Raw genomic sequence first — 24,951 nt, forward strand, 5'->3', positions numbered from 1 at the left:
GTTGGAAGCCTTCATTTTCCCTGTGCTGTTTATTCACTTCCAGTTTACCCAGAACGTTATTCCTGTCCTTGAGTTGAAATAGCACTTCTCTCTGGTATTTTCCACTGCCTCCCTCGTCCTTGATCTATTTATAGAGAGTGATTGTATGCCCTTTCAGCTGGTGGTTTGCAAGGCTGAAGAAGCTGAGCTGTTTTAGTGTCCCCCCACGTGGCACTTCCCTGGGACACCCTGGCAACCCTCCCTGAGAAGGAACGTGCCCCCATCCTGCACCACAAACCCCCCGTCAGTGCCAGTCACTCAGTGGATATGCAAGTTCACCTGCAGGAGGTTAAACAGATTATAGGGCAGAGGAAAAATTTCCACAAACTTGCCTGGTCACTGGGCTGACAGAAGTGTTTGAAAGGAAAAGGGTTTGGAGTTTTTTAGCTGAAAACAAATCCCTCTCTCCTCCACCCCAAAAAACCAAACAAAAACCCAGATAAAACCACCAAAATGGCAAACAACAAAAACCAACCAAGAACCTCTTTAAAGGGTTTGTTGGCCTCAGAGATATTTTAAATTGTTTTTCTTCAGTGAAACCACATTCACATTCTTTTTCATCTACTGCAAACAAGAGCTGATTTAAAACCTTCAACCAGTGGCCAGCTTTTCTCTCAGAAAACAATTCAGGTTAGCTACACTGGCTGTATTTCCTGGAAACCCTTTTCATTTGTTGAAGTTTAAGCAGGAAGGGTCTCAGACTGCAGATGGAAATTGAGGTCAGACTAAACAATAGCCTCATGGTTGGGACTTTTGTGAGAGATGTGGAAGACTCTTGTACAGGAACCTCTGAACAAGAGAGTTGTGCAGATGGGGGGGGGAGGCTGGACCATGGGACAAATGTGTCCTTGTAATCAGGAAATGGCTGCAGAAGCAGCTGGAGTGTGATCCATCCACATACAAAGATGAAGTGGAACAGCTCTTTGAGGATTGATTCATTCATTGCTGATTCCCAGCAAAGCTGTGGTAAACCAGGATCTACAGAACAAGCTTCAAGCTTGTTCCCCCCCTTACATTGAGGGGGAAAAACCTCAGGCTTAGCTCACCTCTTGCTGCTTCTTTTTCTTACCTGTATCCTGCAGAATGAAAGAAGATTCTGTTCAAGTCTTTTGCATTCATGTCTTCTAGATTATTCTACCAAAATATCCACAACTTTTAGGAAATTTGACCTTTTTAGTCATCTAGATATAATTCTTCAAGCTATCGCTGATCTCCATTCAATAAAATTGAAAGACAAAACCATTCAGAGGAAAGGTTGGGGTAAGACTTGAAGAAATCATCTCTGAAAAGCCCACCCAGCATGACTGTCTAGATCTGGGCAGCAGGTATTCTGACAGGAAACCTAAGGGTGGAAGAGCAAAATCCACTGGCTCTTTCAAAGCACAGCTCAGGTTTTATTTTATTTTTTTTGGTTGTATCCAGGAAGAGTTTTGTTGGTTGTTGGGGTTTTTTTCCCCTCTTTTTCCCATGTTGTAGGCTTTGATTTGCCACTGCTCTCCAACAGATATGGCTTGTCATCTCCTCTGTCTTTTCTTCTAGGCTTACTGCACTGAATTCATTGCTAAATGGAGGAAGCAAAGGCTGGATGTGGTTCTTTGTCCCATGCTGGGGCCAGCCTTTAACCATGGCTATGCTGGGAAACTATTCGGTAATTTCCATTGAGGTGTCTCCAGATGCATCTATGGTGGGATCTGTGGGCAGAGCTGGAGCAAGATATTTTGGTCTCCTGGATGCTTCCCAAATCATGTGCAGTGTTTGGTCTTCCCTTTGGGGAAGAAAGCAAAGGATAGGTTTCCCCTGGGTGGGTCTTCTTGTGCCCCCATCTCATCTGAGCTGCAGGTGTTTGCATTATTAGGGGGATGCAATTAGTTGCACTTTCATGGGTGAGTTTCCCCTGCATTGTCTGTCCCGTAGAAAGCCTAAGAGCTACTCTTGCAGCAGAGTAGTGGTGAAGATAGTTATCAGAGGGGTGGCAGACCTTAGTGCAAGGCCAAGCTCTTCTGAATGTGGCAATCTTGTCTTTCTCAAGACTTTGCAAAGAGCAAAAAGGCTCATTGCCTGTGGCTTGCAGAAAAAGACAGTGTTTTAGCTTCCAGCAAACAGTCAGGGTCCTCCATCCCTATAGCAGTGGCCCTTTGGAATCCAAAATCCCCAAGATGATATTATGGAACTAGACACCTGGATTATCTTTAAAGGTAGTAGGGAGACTCTGAATCTGATCAAATACAAGTATCTGTCTCTCCCAGAGCAGAACTAACCTCCACCCAAGTGAGAGATGAAGGCACGTGTCACCCTCTGGGATCAGGAGCCATGTGGCCCTTAAATCTTGAGTCCCTTAGAAAGCAGCATGTTTTCATGGTCTGTGCAGGTCCTCCAGTCTACAATTCCTGCAACCCAAATTGTAATCTGAAAGTCACTGCTGGCCCAGCACACTATTTTTTTTTTGCCATTTTGTATGCTCTGTGTGATCTTTTCCAGCTGCAACCTCCTACACCAACTTATACAACGTCTTGGACTTCCCTGCTGGGGTGGTGCCAGTCAGCACAGTCACCAGAGCTGATGAAGAAGAACTGAAGCATTACCAAGGGCACTATGGAGACCCTTGGGATAAGAGGCTGAAAGAGGTCAGCATGGAAAGAGCTTAAGTCTTAGCAGAAGGTTACAACTGGCACAGTGGCACCTCTGGCACACTGTCCAAGGCTTGCCCATGTCTCCTGATGAGAGTGGGAGCTTGTTGAGCAGCACAGTTTGCATTCACCGTCTTACTACCCTGCGTGTGGTGCAGCTGGGCTGGTTCGCATCAGCCTGACCACAGTCCCCTTGCATGTCTTCCTTTGTCCTCTCTTCCTGTCATGACAAAAGACAATGTTCTCTCTTCTGCCTCCCCAGAAGTGCTGACTCAGCACCACACTTCATTTTTGCAGGCTGTGGTAGGAGCCGTGGGGCTGCCCGTGGCCGTGCAGTGTGTGGCTCTGCCCTGGCAGGAGGAGCTGTGCCTCCGCTTCATGAAGGAGGTGGAGACACTTGCCCGTGGCACGAAGAACAAGGTGTGATTTCTGGGAACCTGCCTTCACCACGACAGCTTTTCATTTCCTCCTCTTCCCTCCAGCCACCTTCTTCCTGATGCACAAAGCAGATAGCAACCTGCAGTATTGAACCACCGCTTCAATACCCTGACATTACATGCTGTTTAAAAATAGTCAGCAGAAATCTCATCTCTGTCCAAATTTTCCTCTTTGTTAGAGTTAAATTGAACCAAAAAGAAAAATAAAATAAATAAAGGAATTAGTTTTTACTGGACTAAAAGAGCCCAATAACTATAGTGTAACAGTAGCTGTTCACAAACCGGTTTGTGTTGGAAAGGACCTTTGTGGATCATCTAGTTTCAATGGGTAGAGACACTTCCCACTGTAACAAGTTGCTCGAAGGCCCATCCAACCTGGCTTGCATGATATGATATCACAAATCTGTTTATGCCAATATTTTACTTCTAACAGTGGACAGGAAAAGATGTTTGTGGGTGATTGTAACCTTCTAAGTGCAGGGCTTCCCCTTCTGGCTGAGCCATCGGTTGGCTAAGAGACACTGTGGCAAAAATTTGTGACCAGCCCATCATTTTTAACAGCTACCAAGAAAGCTCTTCTTCAGGAACCTGTTGGGCCCCTTCCTGAACTTATTTCCTCTCTTGGTCTCCACACCATCCGGTGGCAGTGGGCTCTGCAGTTGAATTGTGCAGTGGAAAGCTTAATTTTCTTTGTTTAAGCACAAATGGTGAGAAATGGTAACTGATCTACTCTCCTGTTCCTCACTGTTTCTTCCAGCTAAGCAATGGAAAAAGAACGTTGATTTTTTTTTTTATATTGCTTATAAGCACTTGAGGGAAAACTAAGTTTAGATATTTCTGTGGCTACATTCAGACCGTTCACACTGTTTGGTGCTGCCAACCTCACTGTGAAAAATCCTCAACCTGTCCTTCACTCTCACGGTGGAGGAAGAGGCTGGAAGGGAAGATGGGAGTGACGGAGGAGAATGAAAATCTTAGACTAAGCAAGTGCAGGTTAAAACAAGGCATCAGTGTTGGCAATGATCTGTGTCTTCTCCAAGCCTGCACGTGTCTCCAGGGATCAGGGCTGAAGACAGTATTTCCCTAAAAGAGAAGAGGGTCATGGGGCCAAGGGGTGACACCACCCTGGTTTATCTGCCTCCCTGGGGCTGGTCAGGGACACTGCAGTCATCTAGCAGCCTCACATGGTCAGAAGCAGGTCTGAATCACACTGTGAGTCCTGGCTCCTCAGCCTGACCCCCCACCCCGTGCATGCACAGGCCTTGTTTTGCAAGGAAAGGACCATGCCCTTTGCTCATGTGCTCCTCCAGGTCTTGATAAGGCTGAACAAAGTCAGAGGGTCCTATTTGTAAAAGGAATTTCCCAATGCATACCTGCACTCTGCATTCCAGCTACTCTTTGTGGGTGGCTCTGGAAGGGATTTATGGCTCCTCCCACTCTCCTCCTCTCCTGTCACCAGCCCACCATTAGATCTCAGGATCCTGCACCCAAAAGGAACTCCTTGCTACAATCCAGCAGATACTGAAGCAGATTGCAGGGGTGCTCTCAGCCCTGGTCCGCAGCTCAGACAAAGTTCTCCTGGCACTGAGGTGGAGATATGTCCAGATGAAGATGCATGTGGCATGGAAGGAAACAGGTACATGTTTGGATGAGATGTAGGGGTCTGTTCAGGAATTCAAAGAGCAGGTAAGTGCCTCAGTTTGGCAGAGTAAACCACCTTCCTGAGTAAAACTCAGGATCCTTCTCAAGACAGATTGTCCATGCTCCTAGCTGGCATTTCTGCATGAATGTGGGAGTAATGTGGAGAGGATGATGCTGAGAGCAGTCTGATGAGCTCAGGGGCTGAAACTGAAGGAGGGAAAGGCCTTTAGTAGGGTATAACGTTAGGTTTGCAGCAGAGTTCTTCCCCCAGACTTCATCTGGGCTGAGGATGTCAGCTCCTTCCCACACCACCAGCAGAATGCCAGTGTTCCAAACCTTTCCATGGCTCCTTCACCCTAAGCTGTTGGCTCAGGCTGTGCAGCCCTCACAGACCTGCCCCATGTGTTTGCAGGGTGCTTGTCCAGCTTCCTGGCACTGACCAAAATCCAGGCTTTGGTCTGTCTTGGAGAACTATGTAGGCATGTTGCTTGGGCCAAAAGGGGCTTTGTTTCTACTAGTTTCTCTCATCTCCAGCACAATATCCTGGCTGTGGTCTTTGCTTTGATATTTTTTTCCTCCTTTCTCCTGATTCTAATAAGAATTTAAATCTGCTCTTAACTCACATTTCATCTTACAGCCAGGTAAGTAACTGAGCAGGGTTGAGAGACTGAGTCATTTGAAAACCCAGGGGTTTTTTTATTTTGTTTTATTTTATTTTGTAGGGTTTTTTCCTTTAGTTTGCAGGTTAGACTTTCTATAGTCACAACATCAGAAGCAAATAGAACTCTCTGGAAGAACTTATATCAACAGAATATGAGATGTTAGGACAGGTCAGTTGGCCTCTTCCAGAATCAGAGGCAAACAGAGCTCTCTGGTGTCACAGAACGTGGTGGAGGGACACAAACGTCCCCAAGATCCCATTCATTTCAAATGAGTTTGAAGGGAAGAGGCAGCTGAAGTAGCTAAAAGCAAATGTTTTTAAAAATAAGTGAAATGAAACACCCTGACATGGCAAGGCTCACCCGTGAAACACAAACCTGCAAGAATTAGGGGTGGCACATCTTTCACACTGAAACAGCTGCTCTCAATTTGCTCATTTCTTTTTTTTTTTCCCTCCTCCTGTTTTTCTACTTTGCATTCAACTCACCTGGTGTCCCCTCTGCCCTGTTTGCCCACGGTGAGACCAGTGAAAAGACCAGCTTCTTGCTGTGAGCTTTGTGCCCAGCCATAGAGCAGCTGGGAACATCCCTGTCCCCCACTCTCAGGGCACTGAAGCCTCTGCTCTCAGCCAGTGGGGACAAACCTGTGCAAGGCAACAGGCATGATGGAAGAAGTAGGAATGCTCCTGGACTTCTGGTGAAAAACTCACAGCTCTCTGAAGCATCTTTGCTGATGGTGTCTCTGTCTATCTGGCAAAGTTGTAAGTAGGGTATGTACAACTTACTTGGCTATGGAAAGGCCCAAGGAAAATAGTGTAATAGCCACAAAAGTGGGAGAGATGTTGGGGTGGTCAGGAGAGAAAGGAGCCTGGGCTGTCAGGGGTATGAGGTTTGATACAGGAGATTTCCTGTCCTATTGCAGTTTATTTGGGGAGAGCCAACAGGGTCCTGGCTGAGCAACACAAAAACCGGTTGACAGAAACAGACCCTCACCTCTCCACTGGTGTTCTTGGTTGTTGGAGAGGTGCAAATTAAGTAATGGTAAGTTTCTTACCAGCTATTACTTTCTGTGAGTGTCAGAGTTGTGGAAAGTTTCATGCTTCCAATAGATATTCCAGGCTGAAATGAGTCACAAACTGGAGAGTACTCTGAAAACATTTATTCATCCTTCTGAGCCAGCTGGAACAACTTCTCCAGCAGGGACCAGCCCATTTCACTGTGATTTCAGGACTTCATGAAATGTCTTTAAAATTCTTCCAGAGGAGCATATTTCACATAGCTAAATTTCAAACTTGGTTTGAAAAAGCACATCAGAATGTTTTGTTCCAAAATGGTGAACACAGGACACAACTGTCAGGATTTGTTCTTTGTCATCTTAATCAAAATGGAGTCAAAACTGATTTTAAAATAACTGTTACCAATTTAGAGGGAGGACAGTTTGGTTATAGAAAATTTCTGTCAACACCCAGCCTGCTTGAGAGCTGATGGAGCATGATGAGAGTACATCAGTGCAGTTTTGCTTTTGCAAGCAAAGATAGTGCAGCCTGTGCTGGAGACAGGGCTGGGACTGTCTGAGTGGGCCTAAGTGCCTTTTTTTCTGTGATGGTTCAAAGTGAAGGAGATCTTGTGGGTGCCACAATGAATTGAAAATGAAAGGCTTGGGGAAGCGTGGCTGGAAAGTGTCTGGCAGAAAAGGACCTGGGAGTCCTAATTGACAAGCAGCTGAGTATGAGCCAGCAGTGTGCCCAGGTGGCCAAGAAAGCCAATGGCATCCTGGCTTGTATTAGAAATAGTGTGACCAGCAGAAGTAGAGAGGTGATTGTCCCCCTGTCCTCAGCACTGGTGAGGCCACACCTGGAATATTGAGTCCAGTTTTGGGCACCTCAATTCAAGAGAGATATCGAGGTGCTGGATTGAGGACAGAGGAGGCAACGAAGCTGGTGAAGGCCCTAGAGAATCAATCTTATGAAGAACACTTGAAGGACCTGGGAATGTTTAGTTTGAGAAAGAGAAGGGTGAGGGAAGACCTCATCACTCTCTACAACGACCTGAAAGGTCATTGTAGAGAGGTTGGTGCTGGTCTCTTCTCACAGGTAATTAGAGACAGCCCAAGAGGAAAGGGCTTCCAGCTGCAACAGGGGAGGTTTAGACTGGACATTAGGAAAAAAAGTGTTCACAGAAAGAGTGGGTAGACACTGGAATTGGCTGCCCAGGGAGGTGGTTGAGTCACCATCCCTGGATGTGTTTAAGGGTCGTTTGGATGTGGTGTTGGCGGATGTGGTTTAGGGGAGAATTTGTAGAGTAGGGATGATGGTTGGACTCGGTGATCCTAAGGGGCTTTTCCAACCTGAATAGCTCTATGATTCTACGAAATCCCAGATCAGCCACTCCAGGCTGGCTCTTCTTGTGCAATCATCTTAGCTGCACTGGGGAGTTTGACTTTGGACCTAGATCATTTTATTGCAAAACCACTCTACTTGGCCACTGTTGTTTGGTGCCCACCACTGCAATGGGGAGGACTGACCAACTGACCTGTGAGTCAGACAGGTCTGTCTCCTCTGCTATGGACTTGAGATTTGACTTGGAACATCCCTTTCTTCCTTTCAGTTTCCCACAGGGACACTGGTCTTCTCGGCAGATTTTTCTTCCCATCACCCCTTGGTCCCTTTTGCCTAGATGTGGGTCCACAAAAAGCCATCCACTGTGATCCAGCCCACCCACCTCCATGTAGGTGCTCCCTTCATGGCAGGAACTCTTTGATTTCATATGACTCTTGGAGTGCCTCAGCAGGTCTACTCGAAGGGTGAAAAACAGGTTTGGATTTTGAAACCATCCCAGTCCTGAGCATGAATTCAACCTCCACTCCCTCTGGTCACTCCCTGCTGTCTGTGTCCCTGCTGTGGCAGGAGCTGTGGGGCTGCCCATGGCCATGCCATGCATGGCTTGGTGGTGGCCAGAGGGGCCATGCCTCTGCTTCGTGAAGGAGGTGGAGATGCTTGCACACTGGTAAGGAAAAGGGCTTCCTCAGCAGCATCCGGCCACCTGGAAATGCAGCTGCACCTGCTGAGAAATTTGCCCTTTGAAAACTGCTAAGTGGGCCAGAGATAACTGGCTCTGTCTCCGTTAAACATTTGCTGAGTGTCTAAAGGTCCCAGCACACCAGCAGGTGTGGGAAGCCAGAGCCCTGACACTTCCCAGCGCAGGGGAAAAAACCTCCCACGTCTGCTCATCCTGTCGCAGGGGTTGTGTTGCTGTCATGTAGGCAAAGAGCCCACCTCTGCTTCCCTTGCAAGGATTCTTAGAGGCTGGGAGAGGGCTGGGTGGTGCTGCACGCTGACCCTGCCCACGTGCACCTTCCAGAGGCAGCACCGTGGGGCAGGAGCTGGAGGGGCTGCAGGCAAGTCCCCAAGCCTCAGCTCCTTAGATGAGGAGGCATCCTCTGAGCAAGGGTGCCACTGAAAGGGAATGCAGTAAAAGGCCAGCTTCATTTGTTACCATTTAGCTAATTGCTGTCAGCTCCAGGCTATTTCTTAGTAGATGCCAAAGAGTCCTTCATAAATTTGCAGTTAAGAGCAGAGAGAAGAGCATTCCATACTGACTCAAATTGTTACAGAAAACAACAGTGAATTCCTACAACCACCAAGAATGGATGACAGATGAAACATCAAGCATTAGAGGACTACCTAGCCCTGATGGGAGAAGGCTCTTCACCTTCCTTTCCAGAGGAAGCTCTAGGCTCTGTTAGAGCAGCATCAGGTTCTGGGCCTCTGGCCATCAGGTGTAACCTTGCCAAGTTTTGTGATGCACAATCTAGCTGCTCAAAAACTGTTTTCAAGACGGGATCCACAGGAGGACCCACCATCCAGAACCAGAAGAGAAGATCACAATCAGACCATGGCATTAGTTTTGGAGCTGACGTTGCCTGGGTTGTTACCTTCAGCTCATGGTTCTTGGTGTGTCGCCTTCAGCTCATGGCCAGTGTGTGGTTCTTGTGTGCATGTAGTGAGAGGAATCTGTGCTGGAAAGACCTCAGACACCAGCTGTCCTGGTGTCAGTTGGAAACAGTTTTCTTCTGGCCAGCAGCTCTGGGATTTTCCATTTCCAAGGCAATATCAGCGTGCTCTGTCAGGGCGTGGAACCGCCTCTCCTGCTGGTCTGAGCAGACATCGTGGCCGTGCTGAGCCCTGTCCCACAGGCCTCCTGAAACAGCCTCTGGCCATGCTGGGGCCAGCACAGGCTGAGGGAGCAGTGAGCAAGTGGGTATCCTAGAGCATCACATCCTCTCATCCCCGTGTCATTTCAAGCTGTTTTTTCCCCTTCTCCCATTGTCCTCTCTGACTATGCAGGAAATAGGAGAGCAGCTACTTCCTCTCTTCTTTTGTTCAGCTGATCCCACAGCCCTTCCTTCCCAGTGGACAACTTCCAGCAGTCAAGAAAACCTCTATAAAGCCAATGCCCCAAGGTTCACTGGCCAAACTTCACCTCTCCTATTTCCTGGTTAATCATTCTCCACTGCAAGTTCCACTGAAGGCAGCTCTGCAGGGATCAGCTTTGGACTTACAAGCTGTTTGCTGACCCCAGGAAGCGGTGCTGGGAGGAAGTACAGGTCTGGGAAGGCAGGGAAGGTCTCCTGCTCCTGCCTTGCTTTTCTTTCTCACTCCATCCTTGGAGATCAGAAGGCCTGGTTATGATCCAGCAACAGCTGAGACAGCTCCTGCCAGAGAGGGAGGTGGATCCCCACGCTGCCCTGGCCCTGCTGGGCAGCTCGGTGGCTGCCGTGGTGGTGTGGAAATGGCTGTGCAAAAGGCAGATCCAGAAGAAGATGGAAGAGGCTCGGAGGACCAGGGATGAGGGTGTGAAGAAAATAGCAAAGGCTGTCCAGCAGTTCAGGAAGCAGGTAACTTTCCTTCTGGGGGGGGGTCTGAGTCCCACTGGGGTGTCTGCTTGATGTTGTTCTTCAGCTCTGCTTTCCAACTCACACTGCCATAGCTTTTGTAATGCAGAGTCCAGGGGAGATGTGCCAGCAGCCCTCAACCAGAGGAGAGGCTGCCTTGGGAGGAAGGGAGGTCACTGCTCTCCTCAGGCCAGATGAGATGTGGTGGGAGTCTACAGCCAGGGAGCTCCCACCTTCCCTCACTGGGGAGAGGTTTTGGACAACACAGGTGATGAAGCATTGGACCTTCATTGATCCAGAACCCAATTATTTCAGGGTCTAGAAATGTCTCCTGCCACCATGGGTAGAAGCAAGAAAGTTTTTTCCTCTTCCTACTCTAAGTTTATACAACTGTACATACCCTTATATCTTTGTGTCTAAAACCTGGCTCCTGGGTGGCTGCTGGAGAGTCTTCCAAAGAGCCTTCACTTGACATCCCAGCAAGTGAGACCTCCCAGCCCCACAGGCTGCCCAGAAGAAGTTTGGCCTAACTTAACAGTACTGAAGAAAAAGGGCATTCAGTGTCCCTCTTAAATGTACATATCTATAGATATGATATATAACCTTAAAAAATTCTGGTGGCACTAAGAACTGCCAGTTGTTTCCACCCGAGTAGACTTTACCCACCTGGGAGTCCCAACTTAGTTCTTTGCAGCGTGCTGGGCTTGACTATTAGATGTTGGTCCTCAGACTGGGCTGACCCACTCTGCCTGTGCCTGTTCTGAGGGGTGAAGGGCCAGCCTGAGACTTGTGTGTGCAAGGACTTTGGTACCTTCTGCCTGGGCTGGTGTTTGCTCATCTGAGATTACGTCTTGGTCGGTGGGTAGGTCCCACAGTGCCAGGCTCTGATGTGAGTTATTGCCTTATCCCCTGCTGCAGTGGATGTATGAAGATCTTGTACATCTTCAGAGACAACTGGGCTCCTGTGTTTGCATCATGTTCATGACATCCAAACTCGGGATGAAACACAGCAGCTCAAGGTCTGAATCCTCACGTGCAGGGTCCACCTTTCCAGCAAGCTCCGTTGATAATGTTGGCAAAATTTTTGAGGCTTACCTCATCTGAGCCAAAGGGTAACTGGACCTGCTGTTGCCTTCATCTTCCACTTGCAGGTCCCCAGTGTCCAGAAGGATGCCATCCTGTCCCTGCCCCTGCTGGAACTCGCTGCAGGACTGCGAGAAGGGGCTCTGTCCCCCAAGACTGTCCTCTACACCTACTTAGAAAAGGTGAGTTCCTGTCTACAGTGTGAGGGGCAAACCACTTAATGTTCTCCATGCATAGTTTGTGGGCTGGTAGCTGAGAAGACTTGTTGGAGCTGATGATTTTGACAAGTCTTCAATATAGCAGACACTGGGAGAAAGATGAAAGAGGCAGGGATCTCTCTGTCTTCTGGGTCAGACCCATCACTGGGCAGTCCTTCAAGGTGGCTTGAGCTCAGGTGCTCTGGGGAGGGGGCTACCACTCACACCAAGCCACTAGCCCTTGTTTTGAAGACCCAGGTAGCCCCTGAATGCAGCTGTGAAATGATGCTTTTATCTAACACCTGTTCCTCCACGTGTCTGGCAAAGGCCCTGGAAGTGACCCAGCAGACAAACTGCTTGAGACATTTTATCCCAGAGTGTGAGGAGCAGCTCCAGGAAATACAACAGCAGAAGGAGAAAGGGCTGCTCTATGGCATCCCCATCAGCATCAAGGATCACATTGGCATCAAGGTACTTCCCTCTGTGCCCCTGAAGTGTCCCATTGTGAGCTGGGCTGCATCATGAAGTGGTGGGACACAGAGAATGGGGAAGGGGCCTGATCCCTTCCTGCTCACACCATGGGGAGCCTGGCTGGGTCTGAGGTTGTGGCCCCATGGCTCATTAAAGCTGCAACCCTGGCAGTTAGAAGCCTCTGTCAGCAAAAAAATAATGGGTGAATAGTTATACACCCAAATTATTTCTTCTCTCATATGTGGACAGCACAGGCTGGGCATTTGGGCCATAACTCAGACTTCTACTCAGAGGTTTGCAGTAGCAGGGATAAGAACATGGCTCAGCTTCTAGAAAATCATTAGCAGCAGGACATTAACCTTGAAACCCTGTTGTGCTGTAGCCTGGCCACCAAGCTCCTTAGCAAAGAGCCTGTGCATTAGAAGCACCAGAGACCCCTTCCTAGAGAAGCCCAGAGGAAGGTGGACCACACAATCCTGAGCTGGATTCATTGGGCAGTCACCTCCATCTTGCCTTACCAACACAGTTAAGAGGGCTCCAAGCCCAGAGCAAGCCTCAAACAACAAAACTAACTGAAAAAGGATCACAAGGTGTTTGCTTGAGGTTTCCTCCCTGAACATCCACTGGTGGCTTTGCCTGGACAGCAGGATGTTGGGTTTGATGCTGAGCTAGTGCACCTGCAGAAATGCATCTGTGTCAGGTGAGAGAAATACCAAGGACAGCTTCAGGAGAAGCTTCAAGTGCTTCGTAAGTGTTTGGCAGACCTTTGCCAAGGATGGAAGGAAAGGGAGTCCTCAGCCCTTCATGTAAGGGAGTTGGTTAGTACCTCTCCCTGCAAAGGGGACACAAGATCATCCTTCTAAAACTGCAAAGCAACTGTGCTGACCATGTCCATTGTCACTTCTCTCTGCAGGGGCATCTATCAACCTGTGGGCTTGTTCAGTGCCTGGACACTCCTGTGCAGGAGGACAGTGTCCTAGTCAAGGTTTTGAAGAGACAGGGGGCCATCCCATTTGCAGTGACCAACGTGCCACAGTCCCTCTTCAGGTAACATATATCATTAGAAATCTTTCCTCTGGTTGTGTTCCTGAAGCTAAAACCCAGCCTGTAGGTCCAGGGTCAGGCTCCTTCCTGTCTCCTGGACAAGTTTCTCTTCCATCAGCTGCCAACAATCTCAGTTCAAATGAAAATAGCTCTCAGGTAAGATTAAAAGGGAAAAAACCTTACCTTGAGATAAGAGAAATTAAATACCCTTGTGCATGGGAGGGAGGAGAGTGGAGGCTCATGGGAATGAGCCACATCCCAAGGGATTTATGGAAGGATGTAGTTGATTGTGCCACATAAGCTCACTGCAAGGGAGAGTCAACAAACCCAAGGCATTAGGCTGTTCCTGAGAGCTCACTTACTCGTTTTCTTCTCCCCAGCTATGACTGCAGCAATCCCATCTTCGGGCGGACCTTGAACCCTCTCAACCCCCAGAAGAGCCCAGGAGGCTCCTCAGGAGGGGAAGGAGCTCTGATTGCAGGGGGAGGCTCCATCCTGGGCATCGGCTCGGACATGGGGGGCAGCATCCGCCTGCCCTCCAGCTTCTGCGGGCTGTGCGGGCTCAAACCCACAGGCAACAGGCTCAGGTAGGTGCTGGGGTCTGCCTTCCCACCCTGCCTGGGGCCTGCTCACTGTCCAGCTCAGCTGAAGGGGCCAGGTGCTCAGTGAGCATCTGTCAGGAAAAGAGAGGACAGGTTCTTAAAGGCTGCCTTGCTTTGCTCCCAACTTCTCCTGAGAGGCAGTGTCGTTGGGTTTTGTGGAGAAATGGCCACGTTCCCATTGTAAATCTGGCCTGTTGTTAAAAGGAGAATGAGACTGTGAGGTTACATAAAGCCAAAATCACAGCATTGTTTTGCTTGGAAAAGACCTTTAAGATCATCAGGTTCAACTGCACTAGCATCAACTATCACTGCCAAGTCCAGCACTAACCCACATCCCCAAGCACCGCATCTAATGTTTTAAACCCCTCCAGGGATGGTGACTCAACCACTTCCCTGGGCAGCTTGTTCCAATGCCTGACAACCTTTTCAGTGAATAAATTTTTCCTAATATCCGATCTAAACCACATCTAAGACCACATCTGGAGTATTGTGCCCACTTTTGGGCTTCCAGGTTCAAGAGGAATAGGGACATACTGGAAAGAGTCAAATGGAGAACTATGAGGATGATTAAGGAACTGGAACATCTGTCATATGAGGAAAGGCTAAGAGACCTGGGGCTGTTTAGTCTTGAGAAGACTAAGAGGGGACCTTATTAACGTCTATAAACATCTGAAGGGTGTAAGTCAGGAATGGGCCAGTCTCTTTTCAGAGGGGAAATGGCACCAAGTTGCTACACAGGAAGTTCCACCACAACAGGTGGTGGAGGTGCTGCAGCAGGGGGGTTGGACTTGATGATCTTCAGAGGTCCTTTCCGACTCCTAGGATTCTGTGGTTCTAAATCTCCCCTGGTACAACTTGAGGCTGTTTCCTCTTGTTCTGTCACTTGTTTCTTGGGAGAAGTAAAATGGAACATTTTATGTTCAACCAAACCCAAGATTTGTTGAAGTTTAGATGTGGTTTGTATTGCTTGTTTGTTGTTCATTTTGACCAAAGTTTCTGTTTCACATTCCTTAAATAAAATACTTTAAATAATTTCCTTCTGGGTCAGGTCCTGAACTGAAGACTCCACTGTTCTATTCAAACACATTGGGAATATCTCACCACTACTGAAATTACAATATTCCTTCTTTTTTCTTTTCCCACAGCCTGTCTGGAACAATTGGCCCAATCAATGGGATTCTGGCAGGTACATTAATTTTTAATTGTGGTTTTTTTTATATGCTTTGAAGAGTTTTATGTCCTCCTCCAGACCTGAGGAAAGCTGGGACAACCAAGATCTGTCCAGAGTCCACCTGAAACATCCCACCTCATTGCCCAATCATCCCTTGCAATCAACATGGTCACGTGGAGGGGCAGACCAGTGTCTGGTGCACCCATTTGCTTATTGTGGACGTTTGTTCTCATCTCACCCCAGTTTCTTGTGCGCTGGGGCCGATAGCGAGGGATGTGGACAGCCTGGCCCTGTGCATGAAGGCCCTGCTCTGCCAGGAGATGTTCCAGCTGGACCCCACCGTGCCCCCCATCCCCTTCAATGAGGAGGTAAGTCCTCTACTCTGCAAGCTCTGGTTCTTTTGAGGCATTCTCAACGTATGCATCCTTTAAGGGTTCGTTTATCTTTATAGCACTGGTTTCCAGTAACTTGTTAGTTCTCTTTCAGGGCACAACTCATTATCCTTTGAAAATAATAAGTTAGTAAATAGTTATCCTTTCTGCCTTCTCAGTTGGCATATTGTTTATCAGATTAAGAGAGCCCAGAAGAGAATGGGGAAGAAGGCAACAGCAGGAGCAAAAAGCTGGAGATTTTTAGGGGAAGATGAGACAGGATCAGAAACTCCAGCAAATCTCTTGACTGAGGTCACTTCCCTTCCCTGTGCAGCAGAAGAACGTCAGGAGGTTTTTCCACCTCCGTCCTTTGTAGCTATGGTTGACTCTACTGGTCTTAAGTAGCTTCACCCTATCTGAAGGGAATGCTAGAGAAAAGGCAGGGGTGGACATTTGGAAAGGGCAACCTATGGAAAGCATAAGCAGCAAACTAGAAGGTTAGTTACTCCTTAATGCCTGGAGCTTTCTTCTCCTCCTGCAGTGGGCTCCAGCATGGGGACAGCCCTACCCCCAGCAGGGTTGGAAACACTTAACTGCTGTCCCTTTGCTCCAGGTGTACTCCAGCTCTGCTCCCCTGCGGGTTGGGTACTACGACACGGATGGCTACTTCCCACTGCCCCCCTGTGTGCGGCGAGCGGTGCAGGAGACCCGGGTGGCTCTGCAGGCAGCCGGGCACCAGGTGAGCACAGCCACCCCATGCTCTTCTCCCTGAGGTGTCCCCAGCTTTGCTTCTCGCTGTTGAAATCGCCCTGCAGAAACTAGGCACAGTTCCTCAACCCAGCCGTGGGATAAATGACCTTCCAGAGGTAGGAGGTGAAGTTACCGCAGACACACAGCTACCTGGGGCAGCAGCGCAGCTCATGGGGGGGCAGCAGTGCAGCTCATGGGGAAGCAGCACGAGCAATTAGCAAACTTGTACCTGCAAGGGGCCAGGGGTGTAGAGAACCCATCTCAGATCTGGTGGCTGTGGTCCAGACCAGACAGCAGCATCCAGAAAGTCTGCATTTGACCCTGGAAGGTTGCCCTGGCATTTTCTAGGTCTGTCCTTCCCCAGCAAGACTCTGAAAGGTGGTTTTCTCTTTCTTCCTCCGTGCCCATGGAGACCTCTGTCCTTCCTGGGCCACTGAGGGAAAAGGGCCACCAGGCACAGGATGGGAAACACCTTTTCTTCCATGTGCAGACATGCTAGTGGTGCTCTTCATAGGCAAGTGAGTTCAAGTCTGAGAGATGCCAGTTCTGCTGGGATGGGTGGGAATCTAGTGCAGTTTGTGGCTCAGTGATTGCCTGGAGCAGGATAGAGGAGGAAACAGCTCAGAGCTAAACAGCTGTCAGGGAAAAATAATCCCATGGGAAGATGCCAGGGAGGAATGATCCCATGCCCTGAGATGTGTGGGCAGAACCCAGGGAGGTGCTGCTCTGCCTTTTAAAGTTCATTCACAGTCGGGCCTTGGCAGTTATTCACACCCTCCACTTAATCATGTGTTTTGGTGCAGCTGGTGCCCTTTTCTCCACCCCGGGTCCATTATGTCATGACTGAACTCTTTTTGAAGACCTTTTTTGCTGATGGAGGCCGTGCTTGGTTGGATGTGTTGTAAGTAGGAGCCCTTTGGCAGCAGTGCTGTAGAACAACTCCATCCACATGCCCATGGGCACCACACACAGGCAAAGTGAGCCCACTTCTCCCAACCCTAACTAGAGACACTCGGGTTTCTCAGAAAGTGCAAGCGGCTTCTCTGGCATGATCCCTTCTTGTCATCTCTCAGCACAGGAAATATTGTAGATCCAAGCTTGAAATCACAGCTGAGTTGCTTCAAGATCCCAAGGCTGGTGAAGAAGATGCTGGCTCTGATTCTTAAACCTTTGGTGAGTCCCTGGCTTTAGGCTCAAGGCAGTGGTGTCGAGATGCTTGAAAGTGTGATGGTACTGAGAGATACCTTTAAGGAGAAACACTGGGATTTCAGGCCAAGGGACATGCTATCCCTTTGGAAGGTCTTTTCTACAGCCCTGTTGGGATTTATCCAATGCAAAGGGAAATGAGAGATTGACTTGCCAAGAGCTGTGAAAGATTAATGCAGAGCCTACAACAAGTGGTTCTTCAAACACTAGACCTAGCAGTGCCCAGTGTCCTATAGATTCAAGCGTTGGGATTACTGCAGCACAGGGACTGGAGGTTGAAGCTCTAACCTTGTGTCGGAGGCCTCCCAAAGTCATCCCTTCATGGGAACTCCTGGTGATTAGTAAGGACTGGTCCTCACTGTAGCCCTTTCACCAGCTGAGCATCCTTTTTTGGGGCTTCTCTCCTCCAGCCCCCATTTTCTGTCTCTCTGTCCAGCTGGGTTGCTCCCAGCTGACAGGATCAGAAAAGCAGCAGTGAGTGGGAGGCAAAGTGCTTGCAGAGCTAAAAAAAATGTTTCATTTTCAAAAATAATGAAAGGTGACTGGGTTCAAGCCAGTGAGCTCCTCTGTGAGCAGGAAACATTGGGCTGTAAGAAACAAATTGGGAACCAACAACCAGAAGTTGGAAGCAAAGTAAATTATGAACCATGAGGAGCATCTTTAATCATTCACCCTGAGTGCAGCATCCCCAGGGACAGAGGCAGGATGGGATGGGGGGTTCCCAGGATGGCACAAGTTACTGCACCCCCAGGTCATGGCCCTAACAGGAACCTCTTGCCTTTCCAGTTTCCTCGCCTGGCTGACTATCTGAGCAGCCTGAGTGGAATGAGGTAAGATGACCTTTCCCCCAGGGATGTCCACGGAAATGAAAGGTACATTCTCCTCTAAGTGTCCATGGTGGGGTGGACTGGATTCACGACAGGGTCTGACCTGCTCTCTACAAGGGCTGTGCTTCCATCCTGGACACAGCTCCAGCCTTTAGGAACACATCTCCCCAGTGTCACCCTGAAAGGACTGAGACATTCGGATGAATAAGGTCATATAGGAAGACTGTGGCACAGATGAGCCACTAAATCCAGACTCCTTTCTACCACTTTCAGACATTTGTGGCATAATTTCTTGGCCAAATGCCAAAGGAAAATTTAGACAAACTGAGAAAGATTTACTGTTTCAGGTAATAGCTAAAACCACCAGGGATGATCCACCTGGAAGGTTACTTAAGCAGTTTCTCCTCCTCTTAAAGCTTAAAAATGTTGTCATTTCCATTTGCAGGTCAGTGAAGGAGATGTGGAATCATCACCATCAAATAGAGGTATGTTTTGAGGACTTTTCTCTCATGGTACAAGTTGAGGTTTTATGGCAAGTGCCAGGCTGGATGTTCATCAGTCAGGAAAGGGTTTGTGCAGGGGGGTGCTGGAGGGGAGACAAGATGGAGGGAAAGGCACAAAAGAGAAATAGGAATGTGGTAGATGGGACTTTGGGTCAACCCAGCCAGGACTTTATTCGTTGCCCACATTGCACATGCCCAAATGTCCACATTCAACTCTCAGCACAACAGAGGCTGCCCTGGAGGAGGACAACTAAAGGGGAAGCCTTCCAATTCCAGCCACAGTCCAGTCACATGCTATGGAGGCAGACACTTATATGCTGCCCTGACTCTTCCCTTGAGCACAGCTGCCTTCTGCTGCCTCCCCGGCCATGCCAGAGCCTGGTGCATGTCCTAGAGAAGCTGAGATGCTCCAGGCATGGACATGGCCTCCATGTCATCTCCCCTCTCCTCCCCAAGACATACCGTGCCGAGTTCATCGCCCGGTGGAGGGAACTCCAGCTGGATGTTGTGCTGTGCCCTGTCCTGGGGCCTGCCTTCACCGTGGGATACCCTGGGAAACTCCTCAGTAAGTGAGTCTGGAACCTTCCTGGGTGGGCAGTGATTGAGATTGAACAGAATCATTCACTACCATGGAGCTTCACACCCCACCCAAACACTTCATGGGCATTAGGGAGGAAAAATATCTACTATAAACCTATGTGAGCAGACAGAGACTGACATATAGATGCAGTGATCTGGTAGCAGTTGTTTCTTGCAGCAGAACTTGGACCTGCAGACAACCAGCCCAGTGCAATCTCTCCTCCCAGCAGCAGCTGGTTCTCAGGGGGTTCAGTTAACATGTGTTAGGAGGCTGTGACTATCTGCATTCTCTCTTCTGCTTCTCTCAGCTGCCATCTCCTCCACGATGCTGTACAATGTCTTGAACTTCCCTGCTGGGATTGTACCTGTCAGCAAGGTGACAGAAGCCGATGAGGAAGAGCTAAAGCTTTACCAAGGATGTTGTGATGATGCCTGGGATCGGACACTGAAACAGGTATGTGACATGGAAAGTGGTTGAGCAGAGACTGCTGATGGATGATCAAGCAATAGCTTCACTGAAATCAGGGGCTCCTAAATGTCTCCATCAATATGATCAAAGTTCCCAAAAATCCGCCTCTTATATATCCCTTGCAAATCCCTCTTCTCCTGAGCCCAACAAAACATAAATCACTAAGGACTGGAGAGGGTGACTAGTGGAGCACTCCCAGGCTGGATTACAGGATGAAACCAGAAAGGAGCCATGCAGCAAGGCTTCTTTGAGTAGGTCCTTGTGGTAGCCCACAACACTGCCCTCTCCTCCTAAGGATGCTGAAGGAAAAGGGATCTGGCTGCAAGACAGCCCAAAGCAGAGCTGGCTAGAAAGTTGGGGCTGGGGGGGGAGTGTGTGTCTTAACCACACTGGCCAAGTTTAGGCAACCATTTTTATCACAAGAACAGCAAGAGCCCTCCTGCTGCCCCAGTACACCATGGCTGCTTGAATGGCAGGGCTCTGCCTCCACCCAGGATGAGCTATGTGCCTAAATCAAGTTTCCAAAAGCTGCTGGAGACCTGAGCCCCCTGGATAACCCCTCACCTCTTGTGTCCCCGCTGCAGGCTGTGGCAGGAGCTGTGGGGCTGCCCGTGGCCGTGCAGTGCGTGGCACTGCCCTGGCAGGAGGAGCTGTGCCTCCGCTTCATGAAGGAGGTGGAGACCCTCAGCAGCAAGAAGAGAGCAGCATAGCTCCACCATCCCACCCTTGCAGGATCACCAGTGAGGCCCAAGCGACAGCACTGTGTGACCTCCCTTCTGCAACTGGCCGTGCAGGGGTTACAGCAAGGAGGGGGGGAGGGAAAAGCCACTGCCTGACTATCCCCCATGCCAATAAGCACAGACCCTGTAAGGAACCAAGATGCCATGCAGAGGGAAGGACTGGCTTAAACTGTGTGCATATGATGGTAAATCTATCGACTGTACCTTCCTGGAAGGATGGATGTGGATGGGGGTTTACCCTCACTGTCATCCATGCCACCTCTTGCAGAAGCAGGGGGAGGTGGAGAGAAAAGGATTACCAAAGCTCTACAGTATTTTCTTGCTGGGACTGGAGTAACCTCACACAGATGTAACTATGGGCTGCCCTGTAAGGAAGACAGCCATGTCTACCCTTCCCAACACTGTAGTTTGCTCACAAAAAATAAAAATGCAGCTATTAAGCAACTCTTACCATAAACTCCAGTAACCCTTCACTGATAGCTGTGATTACATGAATGCACACCTATTACTCAAAACCATAGACACCTTCCCATGAAATGGCATCCTTCACACACCCTTCTCAACCACAGCTTCCCTGACCCTGAGGGAGAGCAACAGTCACTGGCCTTTCTACAGCAACCAGCTCTTTCCACCACCAGATCTTGAGCATCCCAAGCACATTTCCAACCTTACAGCTGGAGCATTTTTAAAAAACCTCTTATTTCAGGACCTCAGGCTGCCCTTTCTGAAGGTAGGAGATAAGTAGAGACAGATGCAATTTAATTATGCAGATGGTGAGATCTGGGACAGAAAGGCTGAGATCCCCAGATGGTGTTTGTTAATCCAAACCTGCTCATGTAGGATCAAAGCAGTCAGACAGGAGAGCAGCATCCACACAGGGCCATTTACCCTGTCCTGAAACAGATGGATAAATCACTTCCTCTGGTAAGAACTCTCTTGCTTTCCTAAATTAAACACCTCAGTCTCAAACAAATAAATATGCAGGAGACTCGACAGCAGCTCTTTCTCATTCATTCTCTATCTCTGCAGTAAAAAAAACCACTTTCTTTAGGGCATTTTAAACAGACAAATAAATAGAAAGCAGTTTTGCATTCCCTGGAAATGGGGGGTATTTCCTGAAAGGCAGCAGACATCATCTGTCACCCCAGCTACAGCCGCCGTAATTTGCAGAAATACATAGGTCCAAAGTTGGCTGTGAGGTGAGGCAGAACAAGCTCCCCCACCCGGCAATCTGAGAAGAAGGAAAACGTGTCCTGGAAGAGCATTCTGAAATGACTCAAGTCCTGGATGTCCATACTGATGTTAAACTCAGTCTCTGCAACATCTACCGCTCTCTCGATCACGTACTCGTTCTGCAGCGGGGAGAGGGAGCATGTAGAATACACCACCTCTCCCCCTGGCTTGGTAGCCAGGATCCCAGCCCTGTGGGCAAGATGAGAACACACACACTGTCATGGAAAGATGAGGACTGTGTGGGACACCAGCTTTTCCACCTCCCACCCACTGAAATTTGCAAGCCAGCACATAGTTCATAGCAGGTGAGAAATAAATCCCCTTGAACTCCACAGGCCCAGCAGTCTCACTGTGTCACTGCAACCTCAGGACTTTTTAGACCAGGATGATATGGGTCAAATAGATGCTTAACTTAAGTAAATAACTTAACATGGGAGAGACACTACTGGAGAGCAGCTGGAATGAGTAACCCTGCACTCACCTCCAAGGCAATAATGGGATAAGAGTATGAAAAGGGAAAAAAAAGAAAGAGGATCCCATGGTTCATGCACTGCAATGGGACTGCCTAATTGCCCCAGGTCACAGTCAAGTCATTCAGCCTTCCCATCAAAATGGGGTGATGAAGCACCCCCATGTCTTCCCATGTGCTGGGAGATGTGGATGCTCAGGAATCCTCCAGGGCTGACTGCCAAAACCCAGGAGATCATCACACAAAAGCACAAGACTATACCCACCCCATTCCTTAGACCCTCCTCCCTATCTCTCATGGCTTCTGCTGGGGACAGAAAGGACATTTGATCTGACCAAAAAAATCAGCACCTTCTTACACTTATTATGATTTGATGTGTTCTACTATTGTCATTCCAGAAAACTACACATGGATTCCACATCTCCCAGTTGGGGACACAAAAAGTAAAAAAGAGGTTTCAGTGTTGGTCATGGAGAGCTGCTACCCCGACAGAAATAGCACCAAAACACAGCATCGAGCTCACTCACATCAGCAGCTGCAGCTGCAGCATGGGCAACATCTGTCGCTCCTTGGTTCGTCTCTTGTGGAAGATGTTGTTCTCCTCCTCCATAACAGAATGCCTGTCTGTTGTGCAGGGCACATCCACCAGCACCTGTAGCAGCAGAGGTCCTGCATCAGTCCTGGGCCTAGGCCAAGCTCAGCCAGTCCTCTGGTGCAACCTGCCCCTTGCCCAACTACTCTACCTTTGCCAGGCAACAAGTGGCACTTGGTACCTTGCCCAGATGATGCTGCCCAAGCACAGGTCCCTACCCACACTGATCTGAAACTCATCTGGCTGCTTTTGCATTTTGGGAGTGTGCAGACATCGAAATGGTGGATAACATCATGCTCTCACACGTCTTAATTTAATGTTTCTACTCTGTGTATCTTCCTGGAAGGCGTTACTATGGCTACAACCACACATGGCCAGAGTTCCTGCAGTGACACCTCCCAGGATAACAAACCCGGCTCCCATGGCTGGACATGGCTTAGAAACAAGAATTATCTGATCTTCACATTTAAGTCCTTCCAGGTGATGGGTTAGAACATTATTTTTAAGGGCTACTGTGCAGGTGGACAAATGTACTACTCCAAATGCACCAGACCCTGCAGGAAGGGTAAAGCATGAGGAAGTATTACTCCAGATGTGGCTTAGACCTTCTCCTTCTCTGCCTTTAAGATTATGGTGAACTATACAATTACACTGTAGAATAAGCTGCTGTCTTTCTCTGTAACAGGAATAAAGTGACTTAGATGGGTTCATCTTCACCAGCTCCCAATTACCTACCTTATGGAAAGTGCCACCTTCCAGCTGCCCCCAGTCCCTTCCGTCATAGGATGTGATGCTCACAGTTTCTCTGATTTCTTTGGGAACGTAGCTTTGGAGAATCTGGTACAGCCGCTTTGTCCGGGAAACAGAGACATCATTGGCTGCCAGGTGCCCTGAGAGGACAAAACAGGCACACTGGGAATGTCACCCTTGCAAAACCACACCTGATTCCTAACTCTTACAACCAGAAGTGATTAAGGGTCAGGCATTAACAGGCACAACACACTCTTCCAGCTGTGTTTTATGCCCGGGGATAGGGAACACCCACCTCCACTTACCACAAATCCCAGTCTGCAAGAGAGCCAGAGTCTTGCCACCCGGAGCCGCACAGAGGTCGAGGACAAAGTCACCTGGCTGCACGTTGAGTGCCAGGACGGGCAGGAGAGACGCTGCGTCCATCAGATAATAGCTGAGGAGCCCCAGAGTGTCCGGCCTGGAAATCACCAGTTTGCATAACAAAAAGGAAAACGCGTGAGGGGAAAAGAAAACAGCAGTCGGAAGTGAGGATGGGGATGCAGGGAAGCAGCAGGTGCTCACACCCACGCAGCCCCCGAGGCTGGCAAGGGCAGCACCACAGGGGTGTCTGTCCCAGGGATCTCACCAGGCGGGGTGGAAGCGCGTGATGTCACCCCTGGGGAAGGTGTAACACCTGATGTTGGAGCTGAGGGAGGCACAAAGTGGCGGTGACATCTCTGCCTGTGACATGGTGTCTGCCTGCATCCCTGTCCTGCCCTCGCCAGACCCGTCCTGGGACCTGCTTTCCCTTCTCCCTGCTTCCTCCACAGCTGCACCCTGTACCAGTCCCTGCACCTTCCTGGAGGCTTCAGAAACAAAATCAGTGGCACTCAGCAGCTCCAGCTCTTGGGTGACGTGGTCAACAGAAGAGAAGTTGTTGAGGAGGGCACCGTACTTCTGCTCACAGAGCAGGCTGGCACGGACCGAGGGCCACAGGTCCTTGAGCTGCAGGCTGTAGTTCACGTCAAAATGGTGCAGGGCCAGCCGCGTGGCGGGGATGCGGGGGGCTGTGGCAGCCTGGGGGCACAGAAACACCACAGGGGTTAAAGGACAAAACACCGGCACATCCCAGCGCCCATCCCCGCAGCCTCAACATCTGTCTGGGAGAACCCACCGCCGGATTCTGTCCTGTCCAAAGTCACCGGGGGCCTTTTTGCAGCCCTGGAAAGTTGCTGTGCCCCTGCTGACACCCCGAGGCTGGAAGTCTCCTGGGGCAGGACTGGAAATGGCTGTTTGGGGCTGGGGGCTTGGGGGGGGGGCAGGCAGAAAGGGGAGCGGCTCAGTTTGGTGCACGGGGGTGCAAACGGGGAGCAATGGGGTGAAACAGGGAGACTAGGAGGGGTAGGACAGGATACAACAGCAACAAAACAGGGGTAAAATGGGGTGCAAAGGGCGCAACGAGGGGTTGAACGGGGAAACGAGGAGGCACGGGATGGGGAGACAGGCAGGGGTGCAGGAGACGCAGAACTGAGAAAGCGGCGGGAAGGCAGGAGGGGCCGCGGGGGGACAAAGGGGAACGCAAAGGCGGGGAGAAAAGACGGGGTGCGGGTGCGCT

General features: G+C 49.4%; 3 protein-coding genes across 3 annotated transcripts in view; 2 read left to right on the forward strand and 1 right to left on the reverse strand.

The window, feature by feature from the left end:
• Window positions 1-3,092, forward strand: part of LOC104396788 (vitamin D3 hydroxylase-associated protein) — an 11,119-nt gene extending 8,027 nt beyond the window's left edge. The window contains exons 13-15 of the mRNA XM_010006686.1: window positions 1,579-1,687; window positions 2,518-2,663; window positions 2,964-3,092. Coding sequence (XP_010004988.1) covers window positions 1,579-1,687; window positions 2,518-2,663; window positions 2,964-3,092 — 384 coding nt within the window. The remainder of the gene's footprint in view (window positions 1-1,578; window positions 1,688-2,517; window positions 2,664-2,963) is intronic.
• Window positions 3,093-10,090: 6,998 nt separating this feature from the next.
• On the forward strand, window positions 10,091-20,280 carry LOC104396685 (vitamin D3 hydroxylase-associated protein-like). Its single transcript, XM_010006544.1, has 15 exons — window positions 10,091-10,300; window positions 11,449-11,562; window positions 11,905-12,048; window positions 12,962-13,095; window positions 13,473-13,679; window positions 14,840-14,880; window positions 15,109-15,233; window positions 15,850-15,975; window positions 16,790-16,887; window positions 17,060-17,159; window positions 17,979-18,022; window positions 18,465-18,504; window positions 18,979-19,087; window positions 19,410-19,555; window positions 20,155-20,280. Exons 1-15 carry the CDS (start codon window positions 10,091-10,093, stop codon window positions 20,278-20,280), a joined length of 1,764 nt encoding a protein of 587 aa, XP_010004846.1.
• Window positions 20,281-21,458: 1,178 nt separating this feature from the next.
• Window positions 21,459-24,951, reverse strand: part of NSUN4 (NOP2/Sun domain family, member 4) — a 4,572-nt gene continuing 1,079 nt past the window's right edge. Inside the window, exons 2-6 of the mRNA XM_010006687.1 lie at window positions 23,983-24,413; window positions 23,660-23,814; window positions 23,340-23,494; window positions 22,540-22,664; window positions 21,459-21,732 (exon numbers count right to left, since the gene is read on the reverse strand). Coding sequence (XP_010004989.1) covers window positions 21,459-21,732; window positions 22,540-22,664; window positions 23,340-23,494; window positions 23,660-23,814; window positions 23,983-24,413 — 1,140 coding nt within the window. The remainder of the gene's footprint in view (window positions 21,733-22,539; window positions 22,665-23,339; window positions 23,495-23,659; window positions 23,815-23,982; window positions 24,414-24,951) is intronic.

Source organism: Chaetura pelagica, unplaced genomic scaffold (genome assembly GCF_000747805.2).
Source record: "Chaetura pelagica isolate M959 unplaced genomic scaffold, ChaPel_1.0 scaffold69, whole genome shotgun sequence".
In the NCBI taxonomy this organism is placed as follows: Eukaryota; Metazoa; Chordata; class Aves; order Apodiformes; family Apodidae; genus Chaetura; species Chaetura pelagica.

Coding starts and splice junctions, on each gene's coding strand:
- LOC104396685 (XM_010006544.1), top strand. CDS start 10,091: ATGATCCAGCAACAGCTGAGACAGCTCCTGCCAGAGAGGGAGGTGGAT. Junction 17,160..17,978: donor CTCTGATTCTTAAACCTTTG/GTGAGTCCCTGG, acceptor TTGCCTTTCCAG/TTTCCTCGCCTGGCTGACTA. Junction 19,556..20,154: donor GGGATCGGACACTGAAACAG/GTATGTGACATG, acceptor TCCCCGCTGCAG/GCTGTGGCAGGAGCTGTGGG.